Genomic DNA, 12,389 nt, shown 5'->3' with positions numbered 1-12,389 from the left:
CTGTAAAATAAAACATGACACTACAGTATCTGGTATCACAGGAATCTAAATGAGGGAAAGTTTATCCTCTAAATAAGTGAGGATGTGCACTTTAATCATCTATTATTAGCATCACAGACAAAGGAAACAGTACTGAAGTCAGTTAAGTAATTCATTTGCTTTTTAGTCCAACAGGTGTTTCAGTTTGCATTTATATTTTCTCTACATGTATCTTTCACTCTGCATTTCTGTTATTTTAAATGTTTTGCAACACAATGCTAAAAAAATTCAAGAACTTGGAGGAAATTGAACACCTAAATCATTCTTCATGGATTGTCTTGTGAATTTGTGACATGCACTGCCTCCTCAGTGAGCATCAGAGATCTGAAAAAGCTAGATAACTGTAATCAATCTTTTTTTTTTTTTTTTGCATATCCTACCATAAGAATCATCAGTTTAGGTTCATGCTACAACTAGGTTTACTTGGGTGCACAATCATCTTCTTGATTTTGTGTGAAACACTACCAGCTTGCTATGGATTTTGTAATAGAGGGCTTAGATAATAGAAATAATCCCAAAATCAGCTAAATCCAGATCTTTATTGGACTTTCAAGATGCTTTCAGAATCTGAATCAAAATCTAACATTGCCATTTTAAACAACAAGAATATCTGAATGGGAAAACATTTTGTAACACTTGCTTTCAATCCCACGCTATATTTGGAGCATGTGTTGCATACATTAACATTCTAAGGTGAGCTCATTAAAAACCTGAATGCATGCTACACACTTCATCAGCATGACACTGACATTGATATAAAAGGAAAAAAAATTCTCTGTCAAACAATGTTAAGATGGATATATTCCAGCAAAATGTGCATGGAAGGGACCCTGCACATTTTCACACACGTATTGAATGTACGCCTACATTTTAGTTCCCTAGCGACCCAGCCTGCCTGAAGAGTCGGATTCATTTTCCCTAACTTAAAATATTTAAAAGTCTAGAAACCTATGCCAATTCCTCCCAGCTCCTCTGTTGTAAGATGCAACAGGCAGCTCCAGCCAGCACTGCACAAGCAGGTGCAGCCAGCCAGCCTCAGGGAGGTGCAGCCAGAGGTGGTTTCAGCAGTACCGGAGTACTGGATAGAGAAGAAAACAGAGCACGGCATCATCCCAAGGTATCACCTCATGTTACAGGAATGTTCCTGGGAGAACACTCCCCATTACAGCCCAGGGTAGAAATTAAGTCTTTTCTTCACAACACAGCTACTGGCTTGCAAATGCTCCCATACAACCCAAATCCTTAGGTGAGTAGATTCATTTTTAATATACTTAACAGGTTAGCACACTGAGCTGGAGAACATACAAACCGTTTGAGTGTGTTCCTGGAAACTACTACTGATCCTAATTTTTTTTCCTCACCATCCCAACAAGACTCTTCAGATTTCTCTTGTCAGAGGAGTAATGTGACTTTGTACACTGAACTTTAACACTTTAATAGGTCATCTCTAAAGCAGTGCTCCACAGACCTGGTGCTATGGCCCTGATGACTAGTGAGCTATATCAATCTCTCTGTCAATGATTTACAAACACATCAAATGGAACTTGCATTCCTTTACTTGGAGATTGGTAAATTACATAATACAACTGAGATATTTTTTTTTTACTTTTAAAAATATCTTTTAAATGCCCCCCCCCCATTACTCACTTGTAGGAGGAAAGATTTATAATCTTTTAACTAATGACAGGAGAAAAACAAATGGACCTAGCACATGCTATTCTCATTTGCCTTGCTTAAACAGATACTAAGAACTTGTATCAAATCTGTCAGTTTTCACTGATTAAAACAGAAATTCCTCTGCCTGTTTTTGCTACAACACAGGAAAAAAAATATTATTATCTCATTGTCTTTTTCCTTATGCAGCAATCACAGTTTCAAATAATTATGATAAATTCATTAAAACGGCCAAGTGGCATTAAGGGTATTAAACTGCAATGTATTTCTTTTCCAAAAGTGATTAGGAAGAAGAATGTTTGGAAGCAAATGAACTTTTTTAAAGTTGTTATGGGAAGCTATTTCATAAATCAGCATCCAAGGTCTTATGACCTTCACCCAAGCAACTGGCACAATTAAGTTTTACAGCAGGATCAGGAATGAAAATCTGTCAAGGGTTATGAACTGAATCATCAGATAGTACAGCAAGGTATTTAGTAATTTAAAATTAAAGCTATTGTTGGTGAAACATGCAATCAGTTGGAGGAAACAGCACTTAAGATACATATTTCAAAAAGAACACTGAAGGACCCAGCCCCTTTTCCAACAAGCACATGCACAAAGAGATGGTGATTTACTTCAAAATTAATGAACATTAATTAGATTCAAGTAAATAGCTAACAAAAAAAACATCCAAGTCACAACAGATGGAAAAAAGGATAGTGTGATACTGATGTTTATGGCCAGCCTTTAAAAAGCTGACCTTTATTTTCCACCACCAGTTTAAAAGTGCAAATGAATGCTACAGCAGCTCAGATAATTCATCTAACTGTCACACCTGATTATATGAAGAGTGTGCTAATTTGGAGAATAGTAAAAACTTTGCAAAATTAAATATATGTAAAATAACTATTCTGAATTAGAAAGATAAATAAAATTAAGCACATGACAAAATGGATAGGGGAAAATTCAGTGAAATAATATTTTTTTCTTCCCCAAATACTCTCTTTCCCCTAAATAAAATCAAAGGAAATAGCAAGTCTCTGAGATGTCTTCTTACTACCAGAAAAATGCTTGCATTAGATGTACTTTTAGTTATTTTCTTTTTTATTCTGCTGTGGCATTCAGTTAAACCAAGTAATCACATTATTTGCACACTTACCATGGATTTTGAATCCTTAGGCTCTGTCAGAGTCGCAGTTTCTGCATAAGATGCAAGTGAAAGAGAATCAGGAGGAATGCCATATTCTGGCTTAGGAATACTACTTCCAGCATCTTGGTCTTGGGACTTTAAAGGTAATGCCAAACTGGGAGGAGGTGTTGACTGAACACCTTTTTCCTCCTCTTCCTCCTCACCTCTGCTTCTGAATGCACCAGTGGAGAGAGGGTGTGCAGAGTCTGGTTGTGAAAAGCTGGTGAACAAAGTTTGAGTTCTTTTAGCTTTTTCTACTTCTCCATTGTATTTCTGAGCATCATCCATCTAGGAGAAAAATGACAGCTTGGTAAAGAAGTGCTTTAAAACAGAAATCCTTGAATCTTTCAGTGATTTTTATATTTAACAAAACCACCTCCGTCTTTGAAACAAATTCTGTCTCCTGTGCCCATTGTTAACTACCTACTTAGAATTTTTTTTTCCTCTTGAAATGCTTTTTTTTTCTTGAAATAGTCCCAACTTAAGATAAACTTGTTAAAGTAATCTGCTTAGAATTATTTATATTCTTGCCACTTTTTAAATTGAAACAAATAAGGATATAAGAGAAAACTATGAAAATCATCACAGTAATGGGGCAGGGAATTAATTTAATTGTTTCAGTGCTTTAGAGTGCAGACAAAATTTAGCCTGGCAAAAAATTTCAACAAAGTCAGCAGAGCAGAGGAAACTTCTATCACCTGAAAAATTTATCTTTAACACTTAATTATGTTAACCTGGCTCCAGATAATTACCTCCAATGACATTTTTTTGATAAAGCACCCAAAGGAGACTTACTACAAGTAATAAAAAGAATATTTTACCAAATATAGCTACCAGCTTTAATTCTAGGAGTGTGTTTAAGCACAGAAACACAAGTAAACATCTAAAGGCACGAGAGAACTTCCTGCTCTATTAACACAGCCTTCATCACACAGGAGGCACTTTATAAACAAAACCAAAACATTAAAACTACTATTCCCCCAGCTATTGAAGACCCCAAATTTACAAACTTCAGGAATGAAGCAGAATTTTACCGTGAACGACCGTGGGAGTGACGAGATTCCTCTTGAGTGGACACCAAAAGGTCTTGGTGTAACCACAGATGTTAACCTGGAGGTATCGGTTTTCTGGTAAGTTCTCGGGAGAGAAGCTGAAACCTGAGCTGACCCAGTTTGAGCATTCACTGAGTAACGACTGGACAAAAGCGCTGGGCTCTGCTCCCGCTCCAGGCTCTCTGGAGGAGCAGGAGCTTCTCGAGCAGCCGAGCTCTCCGGCAGGTTCTCCTTGGGAGGCTGGGTGGTGTACACACTTTTACTGTCATTAGTGCTGTGGGAAGCATCTTCTTCCAAACGGTGATCTTTGGCTGCTGACCAATCTTCTGCTGCTGTGGAAGGTGCTTTGTCTTCACTGAACACATCATCGTTCAGTGAAGATGCCCAGTTGTGCTCCTGTGTCTGCTGCTCATAGGACTCCTGATCTCTGTCTTCCCTATGGGAATAGAGCTTGTTAAAATACCAAAGTGACCCGACAAACAGGCAGGCCTAAAGTCTTGCAACTAGTAAATGTTTAAGGCTGAGCATAAGCCAAATAATGCCTCTCCAGTAAATAAAAATTATTAGCACAATTTAAATACTTTAATATTTTCATATATTTTTAATCTATCTTCTTCCACCTTCTCCCCAGTTCAGCACTCTCATAGCATTCAGACATAATACTATCAGGCTGCCACCATGACAGAAATCTTTGCCAATAAAATGATCTAGCTGCACATCTGTAAATTATACAGATACACATCCTCAGAAATTCAGATTTATTTAGGAAAGAACAGGAATAAGATAGTCCCATAACACTGCCTGAACTGTGTAACTGTGCTCAATGTTTCTGAAATGCTATGCTGAATTTTAGATACCTAAATAAGACAGTGCCCTGAAATTCAGCTAATTATTAATTTTTGCTACTCATTCCTTTGTCATAAATGAACAACCACTACAAGGATATCCTTTAAAATATAAGTTACAGGATTCTTATTGATACTGAATAGTCAATACAATTACCATCCATACTTTTATTCAGGCAACTAATTTTTGTCCTCACAAATAAGTAAAAAATTAAAGAAATCCAAAAGATTAGACTTTTTTATGAATACATGTCATGTATATCTTACCTTCTGCTGAGTCATATGTGCTTTTGAAATAAATAAATAGATAAATAAATAAGACTGTCACCACTAGAGATGGTACTGTGCAGTTCACACTTTTTGCTCTTCAGAAAGTAAATATCGAGGAAAAATTAGGGATGAAGGGGAAATCAAGTAAAAGTTTAGCTCTGTGACATAAATTAAAATTCTGGCTGCAGTTCTCAACAATGGCTAAAAAAATAGCAAATGTAGTGGAAGAAGGAAGATAAATAGTTAACTTTATCCATGAGTAAAAAAGGCAGCTATCCAGTTCAGTGCTACTGTTTTAACTCATTTAAAAAGAATGCAAATATTGATTTCTCAATATTTTATTTATGGATAGCAAAGTAAAATATCATTTATAGAGAAAACTGCTTAACATTCTGTGCAAACAGCGCATTAGAAAACCATATTCAGCCCTTCAATTGCCTAGATTTCTACATTTTATTTTGCAACTAAAATTGTCAAGATCTCTGCAGAATCAATTGCAACTTGTTGGTAATAGCGGCTCAAAAATTTAAAGGAATAAAAATGCTCAGATTTATGTTCTTACACATAATATTCCCATTAGAACTATTACCTCTCCTGCTGCATTTCCTTCAGTGACTTGGTACTCCTTCCAGACACCTCAGAGGCTCTTCTTTCAATTTCTTCTCTCTCTTCCTTCTTCTTTTGCAATTCTGAAGTGTAACTCTTTCTACGACTCTTCCATTTTGCTAGATCCTGTTTAGCATAACACAAATATAAGCCATTAGATTTTCTCAAGGCCTCACAGACTTACAGAGGCATCCCATTACATGCTATTTATTGGCCTGATTTTATTTGCATGTCTGCATCACAGCCACATTTTCATGTACCTTTCCCCTAAATTATAAAGGGGTTGTCATGTTCTATTTAGGGTTGCAGGCTCACTGCCTCCTTAAGTTAACAATTGCAATTACTGGACTATATGCTATTTAGCCCATTTTTTCTCCTCTTAACATTTTCAATTTTATTCTAAAACACATAATTGAAAACTAATGCAAATGCAATCTGAATTTCTTTGTTGAGGGCTTTAGAGTTTAGGATATCATTATTTTTCCAAATCACTACTATGTTAGACTGATTCACTAGCTTGAGAATAAATATGCCTTAAATTCTAAACTGAAAACAGATATTTCTGTACTTTCTTCATTTCTGTAAAACCGCAATGTGAACTGGCAATATTGTCCATGAAATACCAGAGCTGAGTAAAGGGGAAGTACTGAATATTAGAACTGAGATGCATTAAACAAACAACTGTGAACTTCTTGCTTGGGGTTTGTTCTTAATTTTGGCTTCTTGTTGATACTCATTCTCAAGCAGAGATTTTAATAAATTGAAAAGTCTTTAGAAATGCTTATGATGCTGTGCAAAACTACCATGCAGTTTACAAGCTGGATTTAAGACAGCATTATTAGTGGATAGGAGCCTCAAGAATTTGCACAAGGAAGTATTATTTATTCCACTTTCTCCCAGGGGATCAAATACTCAGACATTCCAATCATTACTCCAAAGAAGTATTCAAAAATTGCAGATAACACAAGAAACTATGTCCTAACTTCTCTTTACGTCCACAGAAATCAAGCCTGAAGGCTTTATTACAATACATACAAGTTCTATCCTGAAGCATTAATCAGAAACTTAGGAGGATATTTAAAATAATTTCAGTTCTGCATTAAACAGGCATCCCCAAAAACTCTAATAGCTGTATGAGATGAGTTGTTTTAGAAGACAGCCCCATGAATTGCTGCACATATGCCAAAGTTTTTTTACTAGGGACACTGAAGGCAGGTGACATCCACCCTTTCAAGTAGGATGCACAAGGAGAGGTGAGGAGGAGTCCTTACTTCTTGCCACTTTAGATCTTGCTCTTGTAACTGTTCTTTTATCTTCTGCAGCTCTTCATAACGGATTTTGCGCAGTGTCTGCAGCTCCTCTGCACTGACATCATTCAAAGATTTACTCCTAGAAAGGGAAAAGAGAACTCAGCTTTATAACATCCTAGCCCTCATTTACATGGGTGAAACCTTCAGACGGAGAAAAAGGCTTATATTAGTACAACTGAATGCTCATGAGTGTTATTTTGAATGGAGCAGGAAGCACATGGGCAGCCGATGGGATGTGCTGTAGGGCCAACACACAAGTCATTAGTTGGGTATTTGAGCAAATAAAATCAGGTTAAGGGAATAAGCAGCTCTGTACATCTCCATGCTGATCATTCACATTGAGCTCCTCCTAGAACACTGCTACTTCTGTTTTAACTTGCTATTTTCTTTGTTGATCTTGTTTCTTTCTTTGACCCAAAAGGCATCCCCTCTCCCCAAATCCAAACTCCCACCTTGGACTTCTCTCCTGTAACACCTTCTGTATCACCTCCTGTCCTTTCCTTCCTTCCAAATCAGTTATTGATGCCCATTTCCAGAAGATTAAGAGTCAGACACGGCCCAAGGCTCAGTTCATGGACATCACAGGCCCCACTAGCCTATGCTGATCCTCCCCAACCTCTGAGATGCTTTCCATTAAAGTTGGGATGGCTAACACAGCCATCTTCCTGCCAACTTCTTCAACATGGCTACAGTTTCCCCCAGGAACTCCTACTTGCTAGTTCCCTTTAACCTAATTTCCTCAAAGCTTATCTTTCATGCTCTCCCCTACCACATGCTATTTTTTCCTTTATTCTTGCACACTGCAGTGATAAACATAACAGGACATTCAGTGTAGATATAGGACAAGGCTCCTGATGAGATTTGACCACAAGCCTATGAGACAGTAAGCAAAATGCAGGTGTTTTATCATAAGGTTCAACGGCGTAATGCAAAGGGAAAGCTAGGTCTCTAGGGCTTGGGGTTTTTTTTGTTTCTTAGTATTCAAAAGTACCTTTTTTACATTTATCCAAAGTATGAGTTATATAGAGGGATGCAGTTAAGTTCCAGTAGGACTTAAAAATGTAGCACTTCTCTTACATGATGGAAAACAAGATTAAAACCAAAACAGATTCATCACAGAGCCTTGCTCTAATCTGTTGCATTCCAAGAGATCTCTGAACTAACAAACCAGACTCTCACTTCCTCCCAAGTGGCTGAACTCACTTTCATTGGTAACATGAGACTGGCCTCTGGCCTCTAGAAATAAAGGCTTGGGCATTAACTCCTCATATCTGTTCTCTTATCTATTTTCTGAATGAGAAGAGTGCCAAATTCAGCAAGAATCACCTGGTTGCTATTGCAGAAACTGCTGTACAGTTTTTTTCCTCGTTTTTTATGCTTAAGTTATATCACATGTAGAACTGTTTTAGGGTAATCAAATACTATATAAGGCTGTATCAAATTTGTTTCAGATGAGTTCAAGAAAACTAACATAGCTACATTTACTGTATCTGCCTGCAACAAAACAGGAAAATCTCAAAGAAAATATAACCTAAGAAAAGCTATATTCATACCATGGAACTGGGTCTTAGTTTTAATTTCAGTCTAAACTGAAAAACCTAACTAGTGATTTGAGTCTTCTGAGTCTCCCTCTCCTAACACCTAATTTTGAAACATTTTGCACTTCTGGAAGTGTTCAGTAATTTACCAAATTTGCCTCACAGTAAAAATAGGGAAGCAAATATATAAATAAATAAATTTAAATTTTGAAAAAATCAGTAGAACACCATGCATTCCAAAATACTTAACATGCCATCACAAAATAAGTGGAAAAATTATTTCTCTTTGAGTCACAGTTTCTCTTGAGTCACAGATTATAAACAACATCTAAGTTCCCATTACCCAAATCTATAAGTGTACCACGGAGCATTCAATAACCTGGAAGATATAAAATAACCCCAGACCATTCACCAATCCCATGATAAATACTACTGCTGTTAATTATTTTCAGATTCTAGCTGTACAGCCTTCAAAATAAAATATTTGTTAATATTCCTTTACATTTTTTGAATATTTTAAAGCCTAAATGAAATAGAGAACAACAAATTTTTCACTTCAGCAGGAATAAAACATTAGAGCTGATTTTCAAAGTGACTGATAACCATAAGTTTAATACATGAGACAGCAGAGAGAACTTTTGCCATATACATAGCTTTTATCTCACATTCATTACATAAATTGCAAAGAACAGAACAACAAAGCGTCATGCACAAGTTTTCAGCATGAGTTTTTAGCTACTGTTCATGCATAAAGATGAGAAGAGGCAAAAAAAATAGCATTCCAATCTTTCAAGTTTTTATAAAACTTACCCTTGCTCATCAGAAAGCTTTTGAAACAGTCTGAGAAATCAGAAACCAAAAAAAAGAGATTCAGTGTCTAGATATTGATAACAACATTAACACCATTAGTAGACCAGCACTCTCACTAAGTGATGGGGAAACTGAAAGCTTGGGAACCAGCCAGCATGGAAAAGCACATCAGGAATTGGACACCAGTCAAAAAACACACCAGGACTTGCATGATGGGTAAAGTCGGGCAGAACTGTCAGAATAAGGCTGCCTGCAAGTTTCCAACACTTTTCATTTAGCAATACTGCACAAATAGAGCCTTGTGTTATTTCTGCACCACTTACTCATTCCAGTGCTGCTGAACAGCATGATGCTCAAAAGAGACTTATTTCAAGAAAATAAAATTAATGCCAGCTTGAGTACCAACAAAAGTGAGGCTTACAGAGGTTGTTCTCTTGTTACTTCAACCATTTCTGATACTAACTGAAAGTAATACTTGATGTGTATCAGAATAAAAGACCCTAATAGAAGTTTAGCATATTAATCCCTGAATGCACTTAATCCAGGGCAATTCAAGAGGATTTTTAGTGTTCTTGAATACAAGTATTTTATAATATACCTATTTAATTCTACTGAATAAATTTTAAAACATGCAATATTTCCAAGCACTTTAGAAATATTTCTCAGTGAAGCTTGAAAATTGTTAACAGCATTAAGCTTAAAAATTAAATGCAGCAACATCAAAATATCAACCGGAACACAGAAGTGTCTTAGTCACAAAATAATGATGCACAGCTGGGAGATCTGCAACTTGCAATGCCGTATTTTCAGAGCTAAGTAAACATTTAGAACCCCACTCTCCCCCAGTAAATACAAATTCAAAGGAGAGATAGGAAGTACTTAAGAAAGAGTATTCAGTCAGACAAGAGAAATTTTGAGGCTAACAGGAAAGAATTAGGGGAAAGAATGAATCAAGACTGTATGAAAGTAGGAGAATAGTATTGGCAGAATAAGATATGCCATGGTGGACTTAATACTACATAGACACACAACTTGCATGCACCATGACTTTGGGCAGGCGAAACACTTTTTTTTTTTTTTCACTTCATCTAATCATCTCAGAACTGTGGTAGGACAGTTTACAAGCATTTTTAAACTTAGGTGCAAGCAAGAATATCAGAATGCCCATTTCCAGAATTTGTCTTTAAAGCATTCATGTATTTCAGAAATGTTTTTATGTATTATCTTGCAGAATAGAAGACAATATTTCTAGCCTCCATAGTCATTTGAATAATCACTATTCCTGTTCAACCATGGAAAGAAACTTCTGCATAAGTTTCTTATGGAGCCTGAGGGAATGATAGCGTATTTTCTCCAAAATGGCAGCCTAAAACTAGAAAACTGTATAATCTTTTGTTGAAAATATGGTATTGCAGTCATGAGGTTCTATTCAAAGCAAATGAAAAGCTTGTTCGAGGACGACACGAACAAATAGACTGGCACTCTACGAATGGTTCAGCACAGGATGATGCTTTTCTGAATGGGAAGGGTTCAAGTGCACTCATTCTGTGCAGGACACAACCTGACCTCTCCACCATCTGCCGTTTCTTGTGTCTAACTTTGCTGGCCTCCCTGATTGCTTCCCACTTCTTCCAGTCTTCTTCACTGCATGGACCTGGGATAAAATTTACTGGCTGGATGTTGCTTCCCACTTTCCAAGATTCAATCTTGCGGGTCAGCATATCGTCCTTCTTATGGTGTAAAGATGGTGACAGCACTCTGCCATTGCTCTTCCTTTCCTCTGGTATCGCATTTTTTTCAAGTAAACATAGAAATTTGGACCGTATCTCTTCTGGAAGACTCCATGGATCAGGAAACAGTGCTGGGTGATACTTGTCGGGAGCACCTGATAAAGGCACCTCTTTTTTTTGAGAGAGGACTTTACGAAAAATCATGTCATCCTTTTCCAAATCTGGAATCACAGTTTGGCCCTCTCTGGGTTGCAGAACTATCTCACCCTCTAGAGGAGGCTCCTGCTCAGACAATTTCTTTAAATACCGGGGGTCTTGAAGAACAACTTGATTCACATGGAAAGCCCCAGTTTTCCGAACAAACAAATCATCATTTTCCAAATCTGGATATAGATATCCATTCTCCTCATCTCCTTGCTTGCCTCCTGGTATAAAGGAAACATTCTTTCTACATTTTATGAGCCTAGGGCCAGAAGTGGGATCAATTCTGGTCTCCATTTCAGAAGACACGTAGTCAGTGTATTTTTGCAGGGCCTGAAGTAACGAAAACTGACTGAAGCATATAAAACAAAAGGAGGGAAGTAAAAATATCATTAACTAGCAAGAGACAAGCAGATCACAACGTATTGCAATATACATTTGGTTTAGACTTGCAGTATCCCAAGCAGAATGACGTCACCATTGGCATTCACCACCACTGACTGCAGCGCAGCACACGCCAACCAACACAAAGGTATCCCGGCATCCTAACCTGCTCAGAAACATCACACTTACATGCTCACACACAAAGCCAGTAACCCTATGAAGCATGTTACACTTTCACATTTACATATTTCAGAACGCCAACAACTTATAACTACATTAAAAGAGAAAAAAACCCCAAACCCAACAAACCAGCAAAATAGTAATAACCAAAAAAGCATGGCATCACGGGACACAGTTTAATTTCATTTAGCTGTTGCATATCCAGCCATCTCTTTTTGATGCACCAAGAGAATAGCTCATGCAGCAGTATCAACCTGGGCTGATCAGGAGACTCCAAGATTTTTCCTTCTGCAATCTGTGACAATGAGCTTCCCACATATTCAGCAGTTGGCTTATAACTCTGATCCCTTCTGCAGCTACTGTTCCAGTCAAAACTTGGTCTTGGTTGATTAGCAACAATAGCACAGCTTTGTTTGTAAGCAAATTCCTCATCCTCAGAATCTGATCTCTTTCTACTGTGCAGCAGCAGAAAGAATGAGCAGAGGAGAAAGAAAAAAAAACCCATGAAATGTATACTCACTGAGTAAAATGCACAGTGGCAACAGTACAACAGGTGCAACAGTATAATAAAAATAATAC

At 37.2% G+C, this 12,389-nt stretch overlaps 1 protein-coding gene across 1 annotated transcript in view; it reads right to left on the bottom strand.

Moving 5' to 3' along the window:
* Window positions 1-12,389, bottom strand: part of LMO7 (LIM domain 7) — a 131,718-nt gene that overhangs the window by 28,404 nt on the left and 90,925 nt on the right. The window contains exons 11-17 of the mRNA XM_058822655.1: window positions 12,065-12,265; window positions 10,882-11,598; window positions 9,316-9,345; window positions 6,929-7,046; window positions 5,641-5,783; window positions 3,919-4,372; window positions 2,855-3,172 (exon numbers count right to left, since the gene is read on the bottom strand). Of these exons, the coding sequence (XP_058678638.1) occupies window positions 2,855-3,172; window positions 3,919-4,372; window positions 5,641-5,783; window positions 6,929-7,046; window positions 9,316-9,345; window positions 10,882-11,598; window positions 12,065-12,265 (1,981 nt within the window). The remainder of the gene's footprint in view (window positions 1-2,854; window positions 3,173-3,918; window positions 4,373-5,640; window positions 5,784-6,928; window positions 7,047-9,315; window positions 9,346-10,881; window positions 11,599-12,064; window positions 12,266-12,389) is intronic.

Source organism: Ammospiza caudacuta, chromosome 2, assembly GCF_027887145.1.
Source record: "Ammospiza caudacuta isolate bAmmCau1 chromosome 2, bAmmCau1.pri, whole genome shotgun sequence".
Classification (NCBI taxonomy): domain Eukaryota; kingdom Metazoa; phylum Chordata; class Aves; order Passeriformes; family Passerellidae; genus Ammospiza; species Ammospiza caudacuta.
The sequence above is the reverse complement of the archived record's forward strand: the minus strand, read 5'-3'. Positions and strand labels throughout refer to the sequence as shown.